The 27,317-nt window shown below is 40.1% G+C and overlaps 1 protein-coding gene across 27 annotated transcripts in view; it reads left to right on the top strand.

The window, feature by feature from the left end:
- Positions 1–27,317, top strand: part of SVIL (supervillin) — a 138,479-nt gene that overhangs the window by 44,596 nt on the left and 66,566 nt on the right. For 26 of the 27 annotated variants that reach the window (XM_071734922.1, XM_071734920.1, XM_071734909.1 and 23 more), the window contains one exon: positions 23,901–23,967. Coding sequence is in view for 20 of the 27 variants with exons in the window: in XM_071734919.1 (XP_071591020.1) it covers positions 23,901–23,967 (67 nt within the window). In the remaining 7 variants the exon portion in view is untranslated. Of the gene's footprint in view, positions 1–20,938; positions 21,025–23,900; positions 23,968–27,317 lie in introns of those variants that run through there. The other variant, XM_071734899.1, reaches the window with a different exon arrangement.

Genomic DNA, 27,317 nt, shown 5'->3' with positions numbered 1-27,317 from the left:
TAGGAGGAAGCTACTACAAATAATTGAATAAAAATACACCTGACTTAATACATTTAATGTATCCTTAAATTCCACATGACTTTCAAACAGTGCTCTAAACGTTTGTTGCCTGATTCAAGTTCATAAGAGTTTCCCATCTGCCTGCACTATGAACTTTTATGAGCTCTCCTTTTTGATGCTTTACATCTGGGGATGGTCACACATCTGTGAAATACAGCAAATTGCAGCACTGTCACAGTTCTGAAAAAAAACCCCCACCAAACAACTGTTAAACAAATTGTGCATTTTGGTATGGAAGAACTGTTTATGCCTCTTGGTAATGGAATAATGTGTCACAAACTTTATTTAGCTGTTGCAGTGTTCCAGTTTCATCTGACTCGTGGCACTTGCTGAAGCAATCTGACTGCATGAAATAGTTGTCTGTGTACATCCCATGAATGAACCCCTTGTAGTTTGGGTAACTGTTTTCTCATAGGAACAGCCTTTGAAGAGCTTGTTGTCCCGTGCTTGGCTTGTAGTTGCAGTGGCATGTAGGAGGAAAGACACAGGAGATAAGTGAAAAAATAGGGTTTTCTATCTTAGAACCAATGAGGCCAGAAGCACTGTGTCCAGTGGAGGGATTAATAGTAGCAGTTGCACTTGGGTGTGTTGTGTCTGTTAATCTCTATGAAATGACCTAGATGGTTGGACCAACTGCAGGCTTGATGCACACTCTGACAGCATAAAATCAGCTTGTAATAAATATGCTAAAGAAGCAGCAGAAATAATGGCACTGCTTTGGGAACTGACATACCATTGGCTTTTCATAAGTCCCTGAAAGTGTAATGCTGGCAAATGAATATTCATAATCCAGGCCATTAAAATTTTAAGAGAACCTTGAGGGGATGATGATGTCAGACTCCAGAGTTAATTATAGAGATGGTAAAATTCTTGACTAACTAGGCTGAGCATGCTCTCACAATAGTTTTACACGCTAAAACAGGGAGCCACAGCTCTAAATCTGTTACTAAATTCCCTGAACTGAAAGTCTATCAGTGTAGAGAAGAGGAAGTATTTACATCCAGCTACTGTGGAAATAAGTCAGCTTCATGTAATTGAGTTGTTGATCAATTCCTTTGTGCTTATTTTTGTTACTGAATCTGTCACAATTTCTGGCTTGCTTGTTTGCTTGCCATGGAGTGTTCTGCTGGGCTGGGAAGCATGTGGTGGCTCTTGAAAACTGTGAGTTGTTAAATGAAATCTGTAGTGTTCATTAGACTTATTGTTCTACTCAAGGTAGCAATCAGTGTTAAGAATTGTTGCTTTGTTTTAAAAGGCTGTATTCCTCTCAAAAGAATTATGAAAAGTATCAGATTTTTCTTTTGTAGGATAGTAGTATTTTAAAGTGCTTACAGAATTATTGAGGGATTGAAAAGTACTACAGAGGTCACAGTTCTAGTCCCATTTACCAGAAATAAACTGAAAAATCTCTTAACTTTTGTTGGTGGCCAGTGTACTCTTACTTTTCCTATTGCATTTTTTTCCACAGCATTCATTGTAACTTCAGAAGAAATGCCAAACCTCATGTGTAGTTGTATGGTTGGCAAAACCAGTGAAAGGGATTCTAGTTACCCTGGAATCAGGGTAGATAAAGTCCTAAATTTTAGAATCTTATAGAAATCATTGTTACTGTTCCACTTCAAAGAATGCATACTTCTTTTCTTAATTAGAGTGAAAAGGAAGAGCACATTACTGTGTTCTTGAATCAAAGTCTGTAATAAAGGAACCTTTTAACAGTGCAGCCCATGGGAGGATTAGAAACAAAGTAATTCTTGGATATTTTTTAGATGTAAAATTAAAATCTAAACCAAATCAAACTTGTAAATTATTTTGGTCAGGGAGTTGGAACAGTGGATGACCACCTCTGTTTTGGCAGATCAGGTACAGCAAACACTATAAGATGAAGCAGTTCTTAAATCCCCCCAAAAAAGCCTGAAAACAACTGCAGATCTCAAAACATGCTAAATAGGTTTCTGAAGGTTTGGGATGATTTAAAAAAATCTTTCTAACTTTTTTGAAATTAAAATCTTTCTTAGTAGCAATTATTCAGCAGTCAGTAAGTCTAATAATGATGCTATGTGGCTTTAAAAATGCAAAGTCTTAAATTTTGAAATACACCTTAACAGAAATAATGCTCCCAAGAATTAGCACCATCTAGAGGAGTGAAACAGGAAATCACTAGCGAAATGCCATCAGCCCTTGGCCGACTAAAGAGGCAGTGTCTGCTTTTAGTGTCTGCTTTTAGGTGTAAAACACAGGCGGCTTTTTTGACAGAGGCCTTTGGAGTCCTCCAGGAGAAAAGCATATTTGTCATTTATCTAATCTTGCAGTTTGCATGATAAAGTAAGCATGATTTCTTCCACACTTATTGCTCAACCTTGAGTCCTTTTACTACAAAGTGACCTGTGCCACAGAAACTTTCTCCCACCCATCTTCCCACCTTAAGTTTACCAAAGATGCTGTAAATGAGTGGCTTCTCTACATGAGATTAAGCAGGAAAAATAAAAATATATGTTTGGAGGATGTCTTTCGTGATGGCAAACAGTGTTCAAGAGGAGCCTTTCAAAGGAAACTTGAAGGCAGGCAAAGTGTTGTTGATTGCATCCTTGCAGGAGACAGCAAGGCTACTTGCCATGGGGGAGGAACTGAAGGGATGCCAAATCTTCATGGCAAGTTTGTCCTCTGGGAAGAAAAGATTTTTTTGTTTGAAGTCCAGCCTTTTCATTAGCAAATTATGTTTTTTTAGTAAGTATTTCCCATTCTTTCTCCCATTGTCTCCTCATTGTTATGTTGCTAGTCTGCTTGGTTTTCTTGTCTAAATTGTTCAGCCTTTCTGATGGGTAGTCCGCATTTTCATGCAGAGGCAGAGTATATCTGGCTCAGGATACTTGAGTTCCCTCCCCAGGTGAGCAGTATACATCAGCCTAGGGTCTGATATGATCAAATCAACCATCTGTGAAAGAACTGATACAAATGGTTCCTGTCGTTGAAGTCAGGTGTTTCTGTCAATTACGTGATCTAGAAAGTTTGGAAGTGAGAGACTGGATTGGTGGTGATGGTCTACCCAGTACCAGTGCTCAGTATCTTCACTGAAACAGATGTTTTTCCTCAGCACAACAGCACTGAGCCTGTGCTCCAGGAGGAGCACAGGGGATAATCCAAGCTAAAGATTGTGCAGAATGTGAATACAATGTGAACTTTAACTTCTGGAGCACAAGTTCTCTTCCTGAGGAAGATGAAAGTACCTTTAAATAGGTATCTCCTCTTTCTGTTTTTCTTTAATGCCTTTTTGTGTGGTTCCTGTATCGGACCTTGGCAGTATCTGAGATGAAGATGGGTAAGAAAACCTCAGTGGAACTTGATCTAGTCTTTTTTTTCCAAAAGAAAAATCACAGATGGTACTGAGACCTTCCTAGGTGGGAGCATTTCTTTGTGTGAGAGAAAGCAGAGGTCAGTTTACAACTTCAAATTTCTGAGGTCTCCTCACTTTATCTCCTCTGCTGCTAATGTTCCTGAGACTCCTGGGAGACAGGAGCATCAGGAAGATGGCTGGCCTCAAGTTTTAATTCCACTTATTTTTGTATAAGTGGGCTGGTCAGTGGCTGTGCAAAAATAGTTTCTTCTCCCTGTCTGTGGGAAGAAGGGGAATGTGATCTCAAGGAGCCATCTTCCAGGTATTGCAGTGCACACATGAGCACTAACACCAGTGGGTGAGCTGCATCTTATTCCTGTGTTTTGGTACATTGATGGTGCCCAATTTGAAGCTTTATGTCCAGTCATTTGTCAGCACTTCAGTTAGCTCCCTCTGCCCCTCTCATTTACAACTGGTGCTGCCTGTGCTTTTTTTTTATGACTGTGCCCTCTTTATCTGTAGCCAGTCCTTGCTCTCAAGAGCAAATACAGAGCAGTCCTGAAGATAGCACTGTGACACAGGCAGTAAGTGACCTAAAGGGTATGGTTGTGTGAGCTTCAAGTGTTTCAGGATTTGTATGGAGCTCTGATCTCTGCATAGGCAGAGACCAGGATTCTTTTCTTTCCTTTAATGATTAGCAAGCAATTACAATGGGTTTTGGTTTTTTTCTTGTTTGCTTTTCAAACTGTCAGTTCCACATATGTGTTTTTGTATGGGCACAGTTAGAGGAACATATGGCTGTTTTGCTTGTGCAGAGCTGCCACTCAGTTTGCCAAGTTGTTGGTTTGCAGGCAGCCAGGCAGCATTTATTAAAAAGCCGTGCCCTGCCTGCTCCTGCATTGTTTCCAGATAAAGGCAAGACTGAAAGGGCAGTTAAGCCTCCAACTGAGAGACCTCAAAAAAAAAAAAAAAAAAAAAAAAAAAAAAAAAAAAAAGGACCTGTTACCCAAGGATTGAAAAGAGTTGGTTTATCTGTAACAATTTCTTCTCCATCTCATCCTTCCCTTTGGGAACCATCAGCCCCGGAGTTACCTCAAACTTACTGAAATAACTTTTTTTAATTTAAATAAATAATTTTTTTTTTTTTAAAAGCAGTTTAAACAGAGAATGTTTGTGTTCCTGGAAGGTGAGCCTTTCCTTGAATATAAACACCCATCTATGTGATGAGTGAAGAAGATGAATGGATACCTTTATAATGCAAGGTAGTATAGGTGACTTTTTTTTATTATTTCTTAAACCACAAGTACTCTTTATCACGTTTTAATACAAGTTTGAAGTGACATAATGGTGTTTTGCTGTATATGATCTAAGGGCATAGCTAATATGAGGTTGTTAGGAAGAGTAATTTATTAAACCAGCTGGTATGAAGGGAAAAAATTAGTCTTGCAGGCACACCAGCACTTAATCAGGTCTGAAATAGAAGCAGCAGATTTCAAGGTTAAACAGAAATTTTGAAAAATTATGCAGTTTAATCAGACATAAATTGACCTGTGAAAGAAGAGCTTGCTGGTATGATATTCCTGGGTGGAGTGTGAGAAGATAACTGGAGAAAAGAGATCAGGAGTTTGCAGCCTGTTATAGAGGGGAAGACTAAAAAGCCTCTTGTAATCCCATGGCTGTTCTTGGTATCTAGGAAATTTTAATTGTCTTTTCTTTGGAAGGTTTTATTTTTGTAGCATTTTTGAGAATCAAGATTGCACAATCAGTCATTTGTAGACATATCTATCTTATCTAAAGGAACTTTACCAGGCAAATCTATTTTCAAACATTCTTTGTCAACTGGTTTCCATCCTTGCCTTACACTGATAGCTTAAGATACCTAGTAGTCAGTTCATAGTTGTAAATTTAGTGGCAGAAAGGAAAATACCTCTAATGTGTTTTTTTTCTAAAGCACAAAGTATTTGCTTCCAAAATCAGATTAAATCTACTCTAAGATGCAGCAGCTCTGAATGCTAATGTTGGTTGTTTTTTTTTCCCCCCCATCTATTATTTTCCTCAAGCAGAAACAGAATTTGGAGTTGAAATATTAATAAAGCAATTTCAAGACTTTGCAGGATGACAGCTGCTTTACTTGTGTTGCTAACAGAGCTGGCTATGTGCTGTTTTTCAGATTTGAATAAGATATTTTACCAGCATGGTTCCTAATAGGCATCTGATGATGCACTATCAACATATGTTGGACTGTACATTATGGAGAGCAGAGGACCTCTTTTTCTGTAGCTTTTCATTATTTTTCTGTAGTGCTTTATCCTGAAGTGATTAATATTGTAGAGAAAACAACATTGGATTAAACACATTAAATTAGAAGTCATCTTCTAACTTGCTTGTCTAATGACTTGGTTCTTTATAATGGTCTGTAAAAAGCTCTGCTAAATTAGCCTCTCTGTATGTTACCAGTTGCCTTTAAAGTTATGGTATCTGGCTTTATCCTGCAAAGCTGACTGGTATCAGTCATAATGCTGAAAACAACTGATGCATTTTGAGTGGTGTCAGGAGTCACAGGACCCAGCCTGTTCTTTCTCTCTGAGTCCTGCTGCAGTCTGTGAGAGAGGGCAGAGCTGTTTACTCAGCTGTGTCCTGTTAGTCCTGAAGGGGCTGGATTGGTAACCCTTGCATTTGACCCAAGCTCTGGGTAGGTAGAGGAGGTCAGACAAGCTTAATCTAATTTAGATAAATTACTTGCCAGGGAAGGGGTGTAGCTGTGCTGGCATTTGTCTGTCTTTGTCTTTGCCAGCAGCCACCTTCCTGCAACCTGCTGAACCAAGAAAGCTGTAAAAGGTGAAAGTGCTGTACTGAGTGTAGTTTAACAGCAAGTAGGATATATTGAAGGAGAAACTGCAGCATCTTCTATGATCCTTGATGTTGTAGATTATGGCATACCTGTGTATTAGCTTCCTTGAAGGCAGTTTCACAGAAACTTTCAAAGATTAGGGTATGTTAAAGTATCCCTTTCACATGGTCACATAAGTCTTTGGTCACATGGCTAATACTGGAGCCAAGGTTTTTGTGGTTTGTGCTCAGGTTTTTCAAGAAATTACTGTAATTACTTGTGAATGCCCTCTACCACTACCACTTCACTTCAGCAGTAGTCCCACTGCTTTAGTAACCTGTCCTCTGGGCCTGAGATTCCCTTCCTGAAGGCCTAAGATGGACACCAATCACCCCAAGACTGGTGTTGAGTCATTAGATAGCTTGAGTATGGTCTGTGTAGCAAGTTCAAAGAGAAGCTAATATTGGAAGTTAAAACTCATATATTGAATTAATATCTGTACAAAAAGAAGCAGCAGCACCAGGCATTCAAGTAGTTTTTGGCATGGTACAAGTTACAGAAAAAACTGTAACCTCACAGGAGCTTAATGGAATGTTGTGACCCTGTTGTAATAGGTACAGGCTTTGTTTGTGTATTGGCTGTAAACTGTATTAGAAGCACTTATTTATGGCAAAGGTAGTCAGCATACTTTATAAAGATGGAATGAGAGTCTTTATAGGACCTCATTCTGATGCATTAATATTACCAGTGCTGAGAAAGAGAATAAACTGGGATAAACGATGGGGTTAAAAATAGGGAGGAGGGAAAAAACGGTATTTATAGCAATTCCAGTAGATGGAAATGGGTATGACTATAATGGGACCCAAAATCTCTTATCTGTTGTTCTTATTATCTAATTTTTCAAACCCTATCTTTTAATAAATGAAAGGAAGTCAAAGTCCTGCTGCAGCCTCTCAGCTTGAAAACTGAAGTATCCTGTAGGGAGCCCACACTTGTGGCTTTTTTCCCCCATCTTAAATGGTTAAGAAAACATATGTCTATGAAGAAGAGCAGTTAAGCCTTTAGATAAGGAAATAGAAATAAAATGTAGTTTCATTTTTTGGGAGGATAAATGTTGTTACAGTATTTATCAATGTGTTTATTTACCCCAAAGTAGTGAATGTGGAACCCCCTCAGTGGCATGCTTCACCCATTAGAAAAAAAGGCACCACAACTAAGAGTTTATCACTAACACAGAGAAACAATTGCTTGAATTTTTAAATAAAACAAGGCAGTGGTCTATACTGATATAGGTTTCTGGCATTCCAGGTGCTGATTCACCTCGGCATCCTTAAATTCCTTTCTGTTCTATTCCCTGCCCTTCTATGTACAAGGACAGTATGGAAGTAATTTTTCAAGGTTGCTTACCAAGCTTCCTGCATTCTTTGCTTTGCTTCCCAATTACAGGACAAAAACATAGGGTAAGTGAATAAAACTCTTTTGAAGAGTTCTGAGTTTATTGTAATGGAAAAGTTTCCCATAGTCAATAGATGAAAAGAAATAAAATTTTAAAACCTGTATTTTCCTGCAAACCCTGTAGTTTATATGCCGATGTTTTTTACACACCCTCAGACTCTTGAAATACCATAAATTAGATGCTCTCGCATTGTTCCTTATGACTTGCAAGAAATACAGATAATTTTGGCAAACAAAAAGTTCCAAAAAAGTGACTAGCTGAGAAGTTCCATATGCTAAACTGTGTCATGAAAGTTTCACACACATGCACACTTTTGAGGGAAGAAAGGGAGAATTTTACTATAAAATTGAAATTATGCTTTCCAAGTGAAATCCTTACATAGTGCCCTCTCTAGGAGCAATCCTCTAGTTTTCTTCAGCTTTTATTAAATAACATTTTAGTGCTCTGGATGTCCTTGGATAGGATTTTGTTATTTTACTGCATATTGTGAGCTAATGCAACTTTTGGACTTAGTCCACTCTGTGCTGTCTTCACACCTTGACTTTGGGTATAAGCTGCTGATTATGGTTTCAGACTTCTCAGGAAACGAAAATGAAGAGCTGAAGAAAATGCTGCAGCTTTTCACAGTGATCTCATGCATGGCCTCATGCTGTCAGGATGTTTAATTTTCTTGTGCTGAGTTTTAATGCAGGCATATTTTCCATGGGAGTTTAAAATACTGCTGTAGTTTGAGTTAAAGCCATTGGCAAAGAGCACACTTACAAGGCAGTCTAAGTGTCTCAAACTGTAGCTTTGACTGAGCCTTTTTCTGTTTATTTGACTATTTGAGAATTTGATTTTTAAGTCAAAGCAGGAGATGTTTATGCTGAAATTCAATACAAGTTGTTAATTCATTTATTTAGAGAAGCTGCTGGGTTGCCTGGCTCTACTGCTTTATTATTTTTTTTTCCATTAGCACTTAGGCCAGGTGTAGAAAGGCAGGGAGAAAAATGAGCATTCTTCTTGAATTTCAAAATTCTTCGTGTGGATCGTTGATAGAGAACTTAATAGTTAATGTGCAGAAATAAAGTTCCCCCCAATGGCTCCTAGAGGCTTCCTGCTGTAGAAAGTGTTTTCATGCTGTAAAATTACCTTTCTGCAGGCTCTATGAACAGGGTACTGTGGTGACGATAAATCAGGTGCATTTCAGTGAATTTCTTGTGTACCTCTCCCATACACACTCTGACAAAACACTTATGTACAACTGGCATTTATTGCTTGGATCACAAAGTGTGGGTCCAGCAATAGCTGTGGATTTGGGACCTGGGAGGATAATGGGGCATTTTAACAATGAAGTTTCTCAGGGTCCACATACATCAAAATTCCCCAAAGCTTGAGATATCTCCTTGTTCTTGAGACCCACAAGGTCCTTGATTAGGAGCTAGTGTGGTATGGGGTGGTGAAGAGGAGTCTTGCTGCAGAACTTGCCCAGATTCCCTGCTGGGTTTTGCAGCACATCCTGAACTCTCTCCTCCTGCAGCAGCTGAATGTGTTTCTGTCTCATCTGAGCTAGCTGAGTATTTGGCTCAGCAGTAAGCTGCCTGCAGATGTGACAGGCCCCTAGTGACTTGGGATTTTGTAGCATCACCTGGAACAGGGCTCTATCCTGCTGACTGTGCATGTCTGTGATTTTGGTTATAATGCACTATTCCTTAGCAGTGCTTTTCCCTCACTTTTAGACAAACAATACTGTATGCAATTTTTTAAAACCTGGGTTGTAAGTCCTGCCTTGCAAGGACCTAGTCCAGCACCTTTCTGTAATAGGTTATGTTACTATAATAACCAATGACCATCCAGATATCTAGGGAGTCCTTTATTCTTTCCAACTTTGATTTGTTCAAGCTCTCTGCCCTTTCTCTTTTAAGGGGTGTCTCCTTTTTTCCATTACACATGCTCAATGCCTCTCTTCAAAGACCACAGCATTCCTTTGATGCTATTCATGGGACAAACAAGTTGACTGATGAAGGGAATTCACCTGCAAAAGAAGAGGATCTAAGACTATTAGAATGCTTAGGCTATCACCCTCTGGTTGTCAGCTTGCTCTGTCCTGTGCTGCTGAAATTGAGCTGTATGTTCTTCTGGTTTATTTGTCTCTCACAAATTCACATTGTTAGTTTTCCATGTAAAGGGCGAGAATGAGTATCAAGTTTGCTAGATTGAACAGCCCTTTATTGAGGAGTCTCTGAGAAGGAAAAGAAAACCATGCTCAAGAAGATGGCCTAGTTTGAGGAGGGGCTGGAGTGCAGTGGGTAAAGAAAGCCATGGAGCTGGGACTGAGCTGTTAATGGGAGTGTCTGAAGTGGGAGGCTGAGGAGAGCCTAGGGAGAAGTGGAAGTAGATCTGGAAACACTGAAGAATACAAGTGCAAGGGGATTACCCATAGGATGGGGTACAGGAGGAAGGTGGAGGTATGCAGAAGGCAGCAGAAATCGTAAGAGAGGGACTGGCAAGGATGAGAGTTAGTAGACTAAAAGGAGTAGAGCAGGGAATGGCAATTCTCATCTTTGGATGATACATGAATTCTGGGGAAAGTTCAGCTGAGCTCCTCTCATGTGACAGTGAAAGTGGTGGTGTGGCTCAGGGAGGCTGGACTATAACAAACCTCTCAGCTCCCCAAGCAGCTGTCCTTGTTCTTTCATTCATAGGCTGCTTACCCTGCTCACTGCATTTTGCTGAACAGTGAACAAAGTCATGTTTTGGTTTTGAGCTTGAACTGACCATCCATACACCTGGGCAAGAACACATCGTTTAAGCCTCAGTCAGTGTGTGCCTGCAGCATGTACCTGCTGCTGATTCCAAGGCAGATATTCTTCCTCTTGTGTGACTGAGGGCTGGGGTGGCAGTTGCCTCCCATTAGCACACCAGAGGAAGTGCTCTGTTTTGGGACCTGTGAAAAAATTCTTCAGTTTTGATTTAAAGTGGAGGTTTAGTGTGAGCTATTACTCTGTTCTTTCAGCATCACCTTTGACATGGATAGATTTTGTGGAATTTACTTTTCTACCCTATTCTTGAAGAATTCAGTGAGAACTTTATAGCTCCGCAACAGTCAGCTGTATCTGAGTACACCAACTGTGCTTTGTCCTGAGCAATGAAAAAGCCATGTTTTTTTGTGAAGGGGACTTTATACCATTGAGGCGTCCTTTTGCTTTTAAGATAATTCAGAATACAGATTAAAAAATACTAATTATTTTTTTCCTTTTTTTCTATCTTTAGCACAGTGAAAGAGATACTGCTGTATTTCTAAACTGTTCCCAAAACTGAAGCCTGTCTTTTGGAATTCTTCATGTCAGTGAGCAAAGATAGAAAATGAGTATTAAAATGGAAAAAAAATATGTCAGCTGTGCCTTTACCTTCCATTTAAAATTAAAACTGCAAAAGTGTAAAAGCATTTGAAAGCTTTTGCAAGCATGCAGTTACACAGTTTAGCTGTCTGGTGTTAAATAAGCTGTGAGGTCATCACAGTGGGTTTTTTTCTAGACATTTCTGCATTTATTTAGACTCTCCTTTTTAACCGAGAGGACACACAGTGTTCCCCCCTGGTACTTTTAAGTCTGTCAGTGTGTATTCTGAAAGACTAAAAATGAATGGATGGATGGATGGATGGATGGGCTGATTTCCCTTAGGAAGTAGTGCAAGCCCTGGTAAGTTTTCTCTTGTCCCAGCCTGGATGTCTGTGAAGTGTGACCAACCCCTGTTTCAGGACTGTTCTACATTTATTATTGATATTAGATACTCATAAGAGCTTAATGTGCTGCTGATCCAAGCAAATTGGACACAAAGTGAGTTAGCTTATTTTAGGACTACTTGTGTATAACTGTGTCTGACTGGACCTGTTTTTGAATATGTGTGCCCCATTTCTTTCTATTAGTGAAGCATGTTTTATTGGATAAGAATAGACTTGAGCAGAAAATCAGCAGTTCTGAGCCAAGATCTGTGTGTGCATCTGGGCACAGCTTCAGCCCAGAATCATCATGGCTATGCTTACAGTCAGCATGATTTCCAGCTGCATTTTTTAACATGCACTATTTAAAGAATGAGTTGGCCCTATATGCTGTCAGTTTTACTTATAATAGCATGAACTCCAGGATCATTGCAGGAATAGTACATAACTGTGGTAGTTCAGTTTCTGTAGCGTGTTAATCATGGTTTAGTTTTACTCCCTGTGTGTTAAGCAACGTTTTTAACTGTGAGGATTACTTGGTAAATATATTGTTGCATCAGATAATAATAGGTAGGTCTTTAAGCCTCACAGAGTTGTGGTGTTTTTCTGTGGAGGTCACAAAATGCAAGACCTAAATGTTTCTAGGGCAATGGTCAGGATCCTGATTGCTCTCCAGTGCCCTCTCATAGGTCTGTGTTCTCCATGCCCGTCCCTGCTGATCAGAGGCAGTGTCTGCCTGCACTGTGCTCGCTGGGGATGCTTCATTCAAGGCAGCAAGTCCTTACATGATTGGATGCTGATTTTAGAAATATCAGGGTACAAATAACATCTGATCTGTCTTGGTATTTTACTGTCCAGTGCCAGACACGGGGGGAATGAAGGACAGAAATGCACCGTCTGTACTGAGCTGTGGGGAAAACGCTGCTCTGAGCGGCTCCTTGGAGGGGGCTTGCAGCAGCTCTACAGGGGGAGGTGACCCAGGCTGCTGTCCTCTGCCTGCTGGCTCCCACCACAGGGTCATCTCATGGCTCCCCTTGTAGACTCTATGCTGGGGAGGAGGACGGGATGCTTTCCTAATCTAGCATCTTGAAACTGGGAAACCTTGGGAGAGGTATAAAGGGAGAACTAGTCTGAATCGCAGGAGAGGCAGTCAGCAGCAGAAGCAGGGGTTTTGCTCTATGGCTATTTTGAGGAGAGTAAATCATTACTTTTGAAGCCATCTGTCTGAATTGCCATAAATTTTACTGTAGCTGATCCAAGAGTGCTAAATAATTGAATAGTGAGTATATCTGTACCTTGCTTTAATCTAGTTCACATGGTTCTGGTATTTGACAAGTACCTGTCTGCTGCCTGGGAGCTATGGAGGTGGCTGTTTGTACCCATGCTGCTGGCCTACTTTCAAGCAATTCACGCAGTGAGAAACCTGATTACTTTTTCAGTCTGGTGGTCCTGAAATGAGCTGCGGTGAAAGCTGTACCTGAACTCCCTGCAGTTTCTCGCTTCCTGGGGTAAATCTGAATGAAGTCTGTCTCCCTCAGCTGTGAGCTGCTGGCTGGGGTTAACTTCTCGCAGAGGAGCAGACAGGGCTCCCGACCAGTGCTGATCAGCCGAGGCTCCCGTGGCTCTGCCGGCGCAGGGCTGGCGGAGCAGTGACCCTGCTCTCGGGAAGGGCTCGCCGAGCCCCTTCGCCTCCCGAAGGTAAACACTGGGTGACCTATAAGCCAGCCAGTCAACTCGCGTGTGGCCTTATTAGGCAAGCTGCGGCAGTCCTGTCTGGGGACAGAACATACTGGGTGGCAGCAGGGAGCATGCAGCACAGAACGGATCCAGCCCAGACCCCGGGAGATCCGACCCAGTACTGCGGTGCTGACAGGGAGCTGCTGCTGCTGCCTGGGCACAGCTGCCAGAGCTCAGCTCTGCTTGGCAAATAGCAAGTGTAATGCTAGAAACGGTTTTAAAAAAATAAAATCCTTTTGTGTAAATGTTAATAGCTGTAGTTCAATTTCACGTGCTTGGTTATAGCCTTAGGATGCCATTTTATACTGGTATTCCTAAGTGTTTTTTTCACTGGCCATAGATAAGAAGTGTGTTTTAATTCCTTGTGCAGCCTGCATTGAGACACACCTGAACTAAGAGGAATGATTTTTTCTGGGTCAGCCTTCAGGACTCCCTTCTTCTTTCTGCTTGTGCAGTTTTATGCCCATTATTGGAAGATTGTTACTGGCTAAAGGAGTGATCCTGCTCCCATAAGGGGAATATTGGCACCCACTGCTTATGTGCAAAACAGGACTTTGCTAGGTTGCTTCATACCCACTTCCTAAAAATTCTCTTTTAAGTGCAAAAAGGTTTTAAAAAGAGGGAAGAAAAAAAAAAAAAAAAAGCTGTTTTTTTTCCTTACTAGAATCCCCAGATATTTAGACTTAGTACAGTACAAGCCCGTGCTGTGCAAGCTTTCCTGGGCAGCTCTGGAAAAGTTCTCCTGATTTGAATTGTGATTAACTTTTTATTAGTGATTGGTACCCTCCTGAGCACTGGGCACATTTGTGATTTTTTTCAGGGGAACAGGGAGTTTGAGGGCAATGAAGATTAAAGGCTGTAGCTGCTATGAATTGAAACCTGTTCTCTAGACAACAGTTTCCAGCATCACTGTGATAACCAAGTTTTCTTTCCTCAAGAGTTTTTGCTTAGCTATGCTGGATGCAAATTAAGCCTGATACACATGCTTATTCATAGTGATGTTATTTTCACTGACAGTACATGTAGTTGAGCTGTCCTACCTTGATCATAAGCTCTTGAATACAGCACATGCTTTTTCTTTATTTTTGTGCTAAGTACTTAATTTTCTGAGAAAAAAATTCTCTAAACAGGATGGGAGCTAGAGTAATGGACTTGTTCTCTGCCTAAGGCTTGAAAATGAGTTATATTCAAGGTAAGCATGGAGGGATTTGATGTGGCCTGCGAAGTGTCACATCACATTGTGGTAAACAAAATTGATGTTTTCCTTAGATGACTACTGAGAAGCACTAAAGAACTTTATTATAAGTTCTTCCCTGTTGGTATGCGTGCCTCTCTCTGCTCCCTTTCTGGGCTTTTATGTGCGTGTGGAGAGAGCAGTGCAGAGATTTTCAAGGGCAGCTGGGAGAAAGCTCAGTGCTTTTTGCATCACTTAACTTCACAGGGCCACTTGCCACTCGAAGCAGAGAGACAGACTTGTGCAGGTTGTATGGCACTCTGGCAGAAAGCTTCCCAGAGACTGAAGAGACTAGAAGTGTCAGAATGTGGGGAAACCCTGGTCACTTGTTTGGAGAACAGGAGTTTTGCAGGACATCTCTCCCATCAGTGGCTGACACCCTTGGTGATTGCAGCAGCAAAGCTTTTGCTGCAGTAGTAAAGAACAAGATGCTGCTTGTGGCATGACTTCAGTGAAGGATGTCCACAGATCTGTGGCTAAGCCTGTGCCTTCTGAACTGCAACTGCTTTAGAGAGAGCGGTGGTGTGACATCTCTCAGATGTTGTTTTTCTGGGTAAAAACCCATTTTTACTTGGGCTTTTTTATCAATAAAATTGTACATGCAGCTGGGACAGGAGTTCCTGCCTTACTCCTCATCTGCAGCCATCTTCTCAGTCCATGCCTAATCCTGGCCCTGTGCCTGCCTGACATCTTTTGATTTCAGGCCAACAAATAGGTGTGACTCAATTCAGATTATGTGCCTCAATTCTCTATCTGATTACCACATGTGAGAGGGGTGCGTGGCCTTTGAACTTCTTTTAAGGAGCCAGTCTATACTGATCCTACTCTTACAGAGGCAAGCCCTGAAGATCTTCTAATTATGCTACATTTCTGCCACACGGTTTTGTGAACAGTGATGTGAGATGTAGGAATGTCAGAGAATATAACCTTTAGGTTCTGTATTGTGAAAATGTGTAGAAAGATTGAAAAGGACCAAAATCACCTTTTTTGAAATTTTTTGTAGTGCTAAAATTAATTATTTCAGTCAGATTTCTTTAAATCTGAAATAGTAATCCAGAGACTGAAACAGTTTATTATTTTATAGACTGTGTGGAAAATACCTGGTTTTCTCCCTTTTTCCTGAGCATGTGTGTAAATAGTAGAAAAAGACCATCCCTTGTCTTTTTAACTTATCTATTGTCTTGTACTAAAAAACTTAACCCCCTTTTTAATACTTACTAATCATCTTTTTTGACCTCTTTGAATATATCCTGTTTTGAAGTACACCACACACACAACGCAGTGCTGAAGTTTATCTGAAGACATGTCCCAGACATAATTAATAGCCAAACAGAAATCTTCTTGCCAAGATCATTATTCAAAAACTGTTACACACTGGAGACAAAAGCAAAGACTGGGGAAAAAAAAACCCAAAACCAAAAAAAACCCAAAGTGAAAAGTATTACATTTGCATCTCTCTGGAGGGGCGATACAATGCAATACATACATTATTGTAATTTAGAAGTTGATACGAATGTCCTTCTTTAAGGAAACATGAATATCAGCTACCCGTGTACATGGGGCTTGGATGGGGAAGACAAAACTGACTGGCATTGCCAAGCCAGAACACATTCTGTGTCTGCCTGAACATGACTCAAGATGATAATTTTCTGTTAAGTCATTATACTATTGAAGTCATCGTCTGTTAGATATTTTTGTCCTTACCTTTTGGGCTAAATTATGCCTTGAACACCTGGGCAGAAATTGCTGAAGAGTGGGAGGAGGGGAAATAAGAACAGGGAAGCTCTTGCCATGCCTTGTCACTTCCCTTCAGAAATAGATGCATATGCACCAAAAACTGATGGGATGGCTTGGGGTGGGCAAGTAGCCTGGGAGGGCAGGAGCGATGGAAGAGAGTGGTCTGGTTTAGCTCTCTGTTCTGACCTTCATTCTTTTGATCATCCACAGTATCTCACATCTTAGTAGAGCTCACTTTAACTTGCTATTTCAAGGGTGTTCTCCTTGATGAGAAGAGCAGCAGTGAAATAAAGTTCCTGAGCTGTTTTAGACCTCTGCCCATCACGTGTGGGTGAAAATACAATTTCATCGTCTTATTTATACAGATCATCTCAGTTTTCTGTTTACTGAACTAGCATATTTACTGAAAGTTCCTTTGCAGTCACTGTGGGTTTTCTTTTCTCTTGAATTCTTGATATTTTTTTTCTTTTCAGGCTTTCTTCAAAAAGCTGTCATAGGGTTCTTTGATTTTTGTTTTTATGATAATTGCAAGTCACAACAAAGTAGCTAGTCCTCCTTATCACAGAGGAACACTTCTAAATATAAACTCATAAGAGATCAAAATTCAGAAAGAAAAAAGACTTGATTTTGGTGGGACCTGATTCATAACTCTTCACTGCTTTGGGGATGGCTGCCCTGTAAGTTGGGAATAGCTATGCAAGCTGTTCAAACTCTAGCTTTGATTACAGTGATTTGTTTTGCCAGATAAAAAGGAAGATTTTTTCCTTCCCTTCCTGTGGGAAGCTTCAGAACAACATTTAGCTGTCAGCTGATCTTTCATGACCAGTCTCAGATTTGAAATGCATGCATGCTTAACCTCTAGCTCTTTGCCCAGTTGACTGCAAACTTAACTTCCAGCTGGGCTGCCCTCCTTTCTAGGCTGGACTGTTGTTCTCTCTTTGTTTGCTTATGTTGGAGCCTGTTAATGCTCAAGAATTAACAACTGCAGAGGAGGACAAGAACTTAACAAGTTCTTTGCAACACAGCCTTGATAACATAGTTTGGCTGAGCATGCTTCTAGGTCCTGGGGACAGGATTACTTTGAAGGACAAAATACTCTTCCTCCTTCCTTTATCAAGTATTTTGAAATGGGTTTCTTTTCTTCTGGGAAAGTCTTGCTCATAAACCTACTGTTTCCAAACAAGGAACAAAAAGCTAAATCTAAGACTTATTTTCTTTATACCATTGCTTGATCCTGCTGATATGCTGTTTTTATTAAGATGTCTTCTCCACTGACAAAGGTAGTTAAGGGACAGCAGAGAGGCCTGTCCTGCAATAGGAAATCCCTTTTTGATGGAAAGGAGGCAGGGAAGTTGTCAGTTACATACCGTGGCATCTTTCCCATGGTCTATGCACAGTGCGTAGCATTGATATAATAACCTAATGCTTCAGCATCTCTGGGCTTTAAGAGTTTTATATTGGAAGCAATGCTGATACCTACCCATTGTCACCAAGGTGAGTGAACTCTGGGGCCACAGGCTGTGCACAATGGAACAGTTACAACGTTAACAGCAGTGGTGTTACTGTGAATTCATAGAGCTGTGACTGATGAGTACCTTCCAACCTAACAAGAAGACAGCTTGAAGCCAGACTCAAGACTATGGCTGGGGTTTGGGGGTTTTTGGTTTGTTTTTTGTTTGTTCAGGTTTTTTTGTTTGTTTGTTTAGTTTTGTTGGGGTTTTTTTGTTTTGTTTTGGGTTTTTTTTTTGAGAAGACTTTAATGCAGATGTTTCTTTTATTGGAAATATTACTTTTCTCTATAATAATTCTCTGTGCTTCCGTGAGATCGTCCCTTTATTCCTGACCTGCCAGACGTAAATAGCAGGGAAAGGAGTCCTACTTGTACCAAAGCCTATCACAAGTGTTCCTCCCCTGGTGGTAGCCAGAGCTGTTGGAGAAAGTGGCCTCTTTCTGCTTCCTGTGAGTAGAATTTAACAGCACAGGCAAGAACCTCTTTAAAACGCACACATTTGTGAAAGGCACTCTAGAGTGTTCCTGTCTTTCCACAGCACGGTGAACATTACCTTCTTCACCTTGCTCACAAGAAGGGTCCTGAGGACAAAAAATTGGAGATGATGTACAGCAGAGGAATGTGAGAGCCTACCCCCTCCCTACATAAATTCAAACACACCCCTCCTTCTCCCTCATATGGGGTGTTTGCAGACATGGGTGTGACAATTGAGCTGAGCTCACATCCTTTGGTACCCAGAGGGTTGATCCATTTCCTGATCATAAGATCCGTGTCTTTTTCTTCTTTCTGGCACCTCCTGTAGAGAATGCCAAAACTGAGTATTTACTACCAGTTTAGTCATCTGACTGGGTCACCAGGAGAGCAGGGCCTAGCAGAGTGTAGAGAGGGTACAGAGAGAAACGGATAGGACTGTCTTTCTTGGCAACCTTGAACTATTGCATCAGTTCAGCTGTCAACTCTAACTTGTTCAGTCTTATGAAATGCTACAGCCATTAGATTATTAAATAAGTGTTATTTAGAATCATGAAGTATGCCGAGTTGGAAGGGACATTAAGGATCATCAGGTCCAACTCCTGTCCCTGTGTAGAGCACCCCCAGAATCACACCATGAGCCTGAGAGCATCATCCAAACGCTTCTTGAACTCAGGCAGGCTTGGTGCTGTGACCATGTAACAGGGGAACCTGTTCCACTGTTCATCTACCGTCTGGGGGAAAATCATTTTCCTAATATCTAACCTAAACCTCCCCTGATTCATCTTCCTACCATTTCCCCAAGTCCTGTTCTCTGTCACAGGGGTGAAGAAATTGGTGCCAGTCCCATCTCTTCCCTTCATGAGGAAGCCATACACTGCAATGGGGTCACCCCTCAGCCTCCTATTCTCTAAACTGAACAATTTGTCTGTACTTTAGGAAAAACAGTTCCCTCACTGTGTAACAGGTGAGTTACAGGTGCTTAAAAATGTTCCAGGTGATAAACTTCTATTCACAAGATCAAGTGGGGTTCTGAAACTTGGTGTTTTCAGAACTGGGCAGGGTTTTTTATTGATACACCCACATAGATACTGGTCCAGAATGTCCCCATTAGCTGTTACCAGCACCTTCTTTCTAATTTCTGCACTGACTCAGTTTTGTGTTCTGAGCACTTATGTCTAGGCCATAAAGTGTATACTGGGGTTAATGACAAGTTTGTACCAGAATCGATTGGTGCTATTCTTTTGTTACTGCTTTCACTTTTGCTAGGTTTGAGTACATGTAGGCCTCCAAAGCTGGTCAAGAGAGCCCAGCAGTGCTCAGTTTGTGTTCTATGGGCATGTGTTCTATGGGTTCTATTGTGTTCTTTTGTGAAGTCACTGGAATTAAATGTGAGAGGCATTAAGGTTACAGGCATAATAAAAAAATGTGTGTGCCATTAAGTATTTCTGAACAGAGGACAATACATGGTGAGTCAGAGGTTTCAATGCCATATTTCCCTGTGTTGGGTGATTCTTGTTCCAGGGATCTCTGGGCTGTTGAAAGATCAGCTAATGAAAGGTGCTTCAGTTGATGTGGCGTGAACATTATTCATGTTCAAAGATAAATAAATACAAATAGAAGGGGCATTGGACAAGATGGGAGTGTATGTTGTTCTATCCATTGCAAGAACTTCTTAGCATGAAAAGCAGTGTCTGATGACCTAGATGGGCTAAATACTGCTTCATGGTGAGCCAACAGAAATTACTAGGTTTTGATAGATTGTTTTGCTCTTGTGGTTTAGCAGTTTTTCACAGCACTGCTGCTTATGTTTTGCCTGTATGTGGAGTTTCCCAGCATGGATCAGGGTCCTGTTGTAGCAAGTGTCATAAAACCAGGTAAGAATAGGCAAGAACTTTAGTCTTTTGCTTTTAGGTGACCTTTTTGTGGTCCTGGCAAACCAGCCTTGTGGTAAATTTTCTACTGTTATTAGTTGAAATGTTTTTGAAGGGAAGAAGTCTGTTGGAGGGTAGCTAGTAGGCCATTACTGTCCTTTGTTGGATAAGGTTAAGTGCATGGACCTATTACAGTCACGTATTTAATGCTGCTTTGTGTGTGTGTATGTGTTAGACAATCAAGTAGTTCAGTGTGGAAGACTGAGCCAGAACTGTTGTGCCATTTTAATGTATACTTCTAGACTTTTAGAAAGAGACTCTAGACTCTTCAATCCAAAAATCCATCAAACGGTTTAAAAAAAAACAAACATATGGTAGCTAAACAGTACTTCTGTGTAAATTTACTCATTCTGTCTTAAGATATTTGGAGCTGTGGTGTCTGTTCTTAAATCCCCACCCCCACCAGTGATTTTGCTCATATGTTATCCATAAATCTTATCTGTTTTAAATGTTCCAACTAATAGTTAGGCAAAACATATAGCATAATGATATGATTAACAGAGTCCACTTTTTGGCAGCTTGGATGCTCTTTTATTGAAGCAAGCATTGCACTTTATCCTGATTAGAGATATGAAGGAATTATTCCTCTTCTTTGAGGTTTTTTCTTTTTTTAATGTGAGGGTCTAGGGGTTCTGCATTCATTTTGCAGGAATACGATGTGTGATTCGGCTAGATCTTAGAAGTATTAATATTATAATTCTCCCAATCACCGTTGCCCAATCTGTTTTAGCATTCATGTGCCTAATTTCTGTTTGTAATCTGATTACTGTTTTGAGCTGCTCCAGCTTGCAGCCTATTGCTATGCATTTACTGTACTCCCTGGGATGTGATAGCCTGACAGCTCCAGTCCTGTGCTATGAAAAATCTCTCCACGATATTGCTAAGACAGGCCTAGGGCTGTGGCTGCTTGAGAATTAGCTGCTATTGTAGTTTCTCTTTGCCGAATCCTTTGTTTGTGCAACCATGTTCAGAAATCCTTGGATCTCCAGCTACCTGGGAAATGTTAAATACTCTGAGGAGCAAGGTAAGAGTTCCAAGTAGACGGAAGAAACTGCAGTTCATTTGTGTGTGTTTAATCTCTCCTGTTTATATGTGTGCATGTATAAATATTGTTTGACTGGCTCTGCTGCAGCTACATTAGCTCCTTTAGCAATCAGTATGCAGTTAGTCACTTAGGTTATTTCGTTATTTCCTAAAGGACACTTTTGAAAGATCCGATTAGATGGATCTTTTAATTAGCTTAGCTTGCCCTCGACTTAGGGCCTTTAAATATACTCAGTAATGCTGGAAGGTTGCATTTACGTTTTTTATAGTCAGCATTTTTAATTTCCTATGTATTAAACTCTGGATAGTGGTTTTATCTGGTAGTTTGTCCCTAAGAGGGAGGGGGGGGGGGCTAAACTGAACAAATGGTTAAGCTTTTGAGCAAGTTGGATTTACAGTTCAGTAAATATACTCTTAATTTTAAATACAAAATTATATTAATGTGTTTATAAGCATGTTTAGTATTCTTCAGTGAAAGAAGAAAAAAAATGCTGTTGCAAAGATTTTCCTTCTATGTATCAGGTATTGTGAGGGTGTTTTGTTTTTTTTCCTGTGAATTAACCATTGAATTAAGACTGTGAAACTGTTTCTCTTGTGGGTATATTTATTTTCTTTTGAAGCAGAGTTGTTTTACTTATTCTCCTATGTTTATATTTAATTTTAAGACTTCCATAGTGTAGTAAGTAAGTTTTATTGGATGTTAATCCTCCCACATGGGGTTTAATTTGAACGGGAGGAAATATATAAAATATCAAAACTGTGTAGAATATGATTGTCTGGTTGGATTTTCTGTTCTCGGGGAGGGTGGGGAAGAGAGAAGCTTTCCCCAATGAAATACAGCAAAGGTTTAAGATATTTTTGAGGTATTGTAGAAGTGGTATTTATGAATGTTACTGAATGTGCTTAATGGGTAGCAAGAGGCAGAGAGGCTTGTGTGCCCTCTCTTAGCAGCCCTTCTCCCTCTCTTCTTCCAGCAAAGCAAGTAAAGCTACTTACTTCCCTTCTCATATCCTCTTTCCAGTTTTGGCAAGGGTAGGGAGAATTTCTCTGTGGTCTGCTTGTTGTTTTCATGGTGGACAGCTGTTTCAGTGCCAAAAGCTGTGGGATGGGTTATATCCCGTTAAAACAGTTATAAATTTAAGATGTGCCTGGTTCTGATTAGCTAAGCTGATACTGAGCTGGGCTTTTTAAGTTACTGCATACCCTTCTCACGTTAATGTAAATCTGGCCTCTTTAGAGGATACTTATGGCATGGAGTATTCTTTTGAATATTGTAATGTAAAATACAATGATTTATATGCTATTCATACTGGTTTTCTTATAATACTTTGTTTTGGCCTAACAAGATGTTTCTGTGTAAGCTGTATGTCTTATTCTTCTCTCACTTGGAAAGAGAAAATAGCTGAACAAAACAGGAAAAAGTTGCCTATTAAAGTTGAAGAATGTAATTAGTAAAGCTGCTTGAAATCTGCAGTGTCTAAAAATGCCTATTTGCGTGTTCTCAGACTTTATCAAGCTGTTAAAATGGTCTTTTTTCTTTATTCTTTTTAAAAATTTGTTTAGCTGGAGAAGTGACACAAAGATGTGGAAGAGAGGAGGAGGGTGAAAAGTTTTGAAAGATATGGACAAAATAAACATTCTCTAAACTAAGACCTGTGCAGTCAGCTATAATTTTCTTTAAAACCTTTCTGCAAAAATAAGGACCATCTTACTTACATTTAAAAGTATTTTTAAATAAAAAAATTGTTTTGCCAGTTAGCTCTTCTTTGAAATAATTAAATCTTAGTTTTGAGGTAGAGGAAAAAGGATGCTGCTGCTTTTGAATTGTTTTAATGAACAGGTTGTGTAATATTCAGGTCTGGCTCTGAAAAATAAAATGAACACTGTCAGTGACCAATTTTTTATTAACTTAGGGTCTTGGGGTAGTTGACAATGTGGATGGAAACAGAAGGCAATTTACTCTGTTTGGAGTAAATTATTAGTATCTTGTGTTTTACAGCAGCAGTCACAGACTGTGCAGTCACAGTACTGGCCAGCATCCTTATTGTTTAATGGAGGAAGTGTTTGGGGCACTGGTCCCTCTTGTTTCCTCCTCATTGCTTAGACCCTGTGATGATGCTCTTAACTGCAGAAATGAAAAAGTTAAATCTACGAGGAGAGAGGGAAGATTGCCCATTGGTTGTTATGGTTCACAGAGCTTTGGGAACTAGTGGCTTTGTTCTACATACTTTGGAACATAAGGCTGCATCTGACACAGTTTTGCTCTCAGTGTGAATGTGTGTTCATCTCTGAAAGTAAGCATGTTCCAAGGCTATTCAGGAAAAAAAAAGGAGCTTCCAAACAGTAGAAAACCTTCAGAAATATTACTGTCAGAGATGGTGTAAGACTGTTGTTGCAACAGATCCCCAGCTGGGCATCTCTGACTTATACAATGAATATGCAGTTTTTACAGTATTGCTAGGCTGAAGCCAAAAAAATCTTGCTGCTTGCAGCATTTGTCATTTGCAGAGTGCATCATAAACATGTCTGCTGCCCATTTTATATGCTGGGAAACTTGAGTAAAGGAATTTAAATTATATTCCTAGACTGCAGTGCTACAGCATGAATATAGTTCTGGAAAGTGCTTATGCTTTTGATGTGTTTACTATCTGGATTAATTTTTCAGAACTTTGGTTTATCACCATGTCGGACATAGCAGCTTATGCCCCTTTGAATAGAGGAAAGACCTTTGTAGTCTTTTCCAGTGGAAAAGGACTGTGATTACAGACTATAACCTAGTTTCCTAAAAGTTCCCTGTTTGTTGAAGCATTTTCACTATAGTTTTTTTTTTTGTTTGTTTGTTTGTTTTTTTCACAGATTTTGAAAAAGGAAACTCAGTCAGATTTAAACCTTCACGATTGCTCCATAGGAAGAGAGCATTAAGGTAAGGTCAAGTTTTTCTTGCCCAGTGAAGATGACTGATTGTACAATTGGGTCTTGCAGGTGTTGCTTTAATCTACATTTACTCTTTTGTCATGGAGAAAAAATTATTGGCCCTCTCACAGGACCAAGCTTTGGCACAAAAGAGATACTCTGAACAGGTATTGAAAATATCAACTGCTTCCTAAATAATGTGAAAATGTATAGCTGGAATGTCTAAGGAAAGTCCCACTCTTCACTGAGCCTTCTGTCACTGCAATCCCCATATTTACTTGCAGGACAGAGTATAGATATTTAGTGAACCAGCTTAGAAAACTGATCTCTCTGAAAAAGAAGGTGGCTGAAGTGAGTGAACTGGTTATACAGCCATGCAGAGATCTTCGTCAGTGCATGGGAGGGGACACCACAGCGATGAATGGAGAGGTGACATTACTGCTTCATGTAGGGCCACACTGCCTCATACCTGCAGTCTTAGAGCATGGTTCCACAAAGCTGAGCAAGAGGATACAGGTCACAGTTAAGCAAGGTGGCAAGTCACATCCCCTCCCTCTTCCCGTCCATCATTCTGACTGCTTTTTGATGTCTACCTGTGCTTGCCAGACTGATTTGTAATGGTGCACAGAGGAGGTCAGGAAGCTGGGAACTGACTCTTGCCACTGCAACCAGCTCTTCTCTTGGCTCAGCTGCACAGAACTCAACCAGCCTTAGGCACTTGGGCTCATGTCTGCAAGCATCTTTTCAGTCAGCCCACTCCTTTTGGAGGGCACCTGGTTCCTTGCCATGTTTCTTAGGTGCTGTAGAGAGATGGAGGGAATAGGTGTACAAGACACATTGTGTTATGGAAGAGTAAAATGAGAGTAGTGGAGAAGAATGTGACTATAGAGTGAACCTTTTATGTAAGGGACCAAGGAAGGAAATTCTCCTGGAGGTAGAGAAAAAGAAAAATTAATGCCAAGCACCTAGCTGACAGGTATGCAGGGGGATTTTCATGAATATGTTTCAATCACAAAATCTCAGTGTGTCCCATAGCTTTAAGCCAGGTGTCTGGGCAGTGTTACCAGTGGCATTTGGATCAAACTTTTGCTTGCTTTTGGGCATGTAACTAGGTTAGTGGGACACCTATTTAGAAACTGTATGGTGCTGCTGCAGCAACGGATTAAGTTTGCGGCGTGGAATCCCTGATGTATAGAAGCAGCCTACAATTATTTTGGAAGTTGCAAGAGCTACTATCAAGTCCTGCACTAATGCCACACTATGTATTGTTTTTAAGGAAAAACTTATGAGATTGTGAAATATTGTTGCCAGTGTTTTAATAGGAATCGTATGAATTCCTGAACATTGGAGAATATAATGAGCTTGTTGGGAACCTGAGGCCCAACCACACACAAATCCTGTGTGAAACAAACTTGTGGGACCTCATGATGTTGATTGCTTTTCATGAACCATGAATACAGGCTATATCACAGCAAGCAAAGGAGGAGAAGCTCCTCTTTCAGTATCCAGATTTAACAGGGACTTCAAGAAGAAATAATTCTTAAACCTTTTCCTTCATTTTGAGAAAGCCATGTATGCCTTGAATTATTTTAATGATGCGTGTGCATAGCCAACTACTACATCCAGAAATTCCTGGTGCTGCTGCTCAGAATCTGCACCTAAATTTATTGCATGGTTTGAGAAATTAGGAAAAGCAAAGGTGAGTAGATGTAGTTGTGATACCTCTAGACAAATCCTAGATCCTTCTAGGGTTGTGGGTGAGTTTGAAGGTACAATATACTCAGCAATCTGACTGACTTTCTGGCTCTGCTTAAGCACCTAAATTGATGATGCAGTTGTTCCTTTAGCTGGGAGACTGATACAGCAGGGAGACATCTGGATAGATCTCTTAAAGGAAGAAGGGAAGTCTTGGTGAGGAATTACTTATGAGTGTATTTTTTTAAAATCTTATTGGATTTATTTTTTTACTATTTGGAATTGCTTTAACATCATTCTGAGACAATTTAATTTTCTAATGATTCCATTTATTGAACACTGACATTCCTTAATATTCCTGCTTTTATTTTTAGAACTAATTTTGTATATGTACCTACAAATTCACAGTTGTTTGACCTGACTTTATCAACTTCAGAGCAGTGCTCTCTCTGCTTAAACTTGTACAGTGAATTCAGTGTAACTGATACGTAGGTTTAAAATATTCTGTGTTTCTAATGTGAAAATATTTAAAACAAGCAATGCCACCTGCAGCTTTGCAAGAGAAAGAAAAAATGCCTCAGAAGAGGAAAAACTACTCCATTGTGGATAAAATAGGCTGCATATGAAAATAATAGTTTAAGCAAGTAAATAAAAGCTGACTATGTGCAGGGAAATGGAAAATGAGGACACAAGGGAAACTCTGAAGAGACTTTCACAAAGCAGACAACCTGTGATGCCATGAAGCCCAGCAAGGGTTAAGCTTAAGAAGTTTGTGGTTATTAAAAGAATTTTAATGAAATCTGCCAGTGAGTAAAGGTTGGAAGCCACCCTCACTACAAAGGAGGAGGGAGCTCACATACAGGAAGAATTGGATGACCTTGAGGATTAATAGAAAATGGATGTAATGTAATAATACTAAGTGCACAGTTGTGCATTGGGGGTTGATAAATTTTTCTGTCACTTGCAACTGATAAAAGCAAAGCCTTGGCATGCAGGATTGAGAAATAAATATAGTGTAGATATAAAAAGGCAAATGTGTTGTAGATTCTGGCATTCATCTGTCTGGTCATATCATACCTGGCTGGTCATGGATAATTAATACAATTGAGAGCCTGTCTTGAGGAAAGTGAGTAAAAACTTCTGTTAAAAGTAAGTAAAGTAACCACTAGCACTGGTTCAAGAATGAATGGATGGAATCCTTGGGTCTCAGAGTCCCTGGAATTTACTGGAGCTTGGAATAAGGGGCAGGAGTTACCTCTAACTAGTTCACAGTATTTAAAAGTTTGTTTATAATCCACAAACATTCCAAGAATACAATTATTTTTAAAGGCAGCAGACTAGTGCCAGTCTTGATTCTGTATGATTTTACCCTTGGACATCTGTGTAGCACTGAGGCATAGTTGTGGATCTTAGTGCACAATAATTTAAACAAGGTTTTTGCTGTCGAAGTGAATGCTTCTATTTACAGTCTCATGTTTATGGAAACTTTAGGTGCTGCACTTAATCATAAGCATTGTGGAAGCAATCAGAGAAGCTGCTAAGTAAAGCTCAGGTATTCAAAAGTCATGTGCTGGGTCCCTCAGCACTTTTGAGACAAGTCTAAAGTAATCAAATTGACTGGAAAAAATAACCATTGGGTTTGATTTATGGCATTAGGCCAATGTT

Source organism: Heliangelus exortis, chromosome 2, assembly GCF_036169615.1.
Source record: "Heliangelus exortis chromosome 2, bHelExo1.hap1, whole genome shotgun sequence".
Classification (NCBI taxonomy): Eukaryota; Metazoa; Chordata; class Aves; order Apodiformes; family Trochilidae; genus Heliangelus; species Heliangelus exortis.
This window is presented reverse-complemented; position numbering and strand designations above follow the sequence as displayed.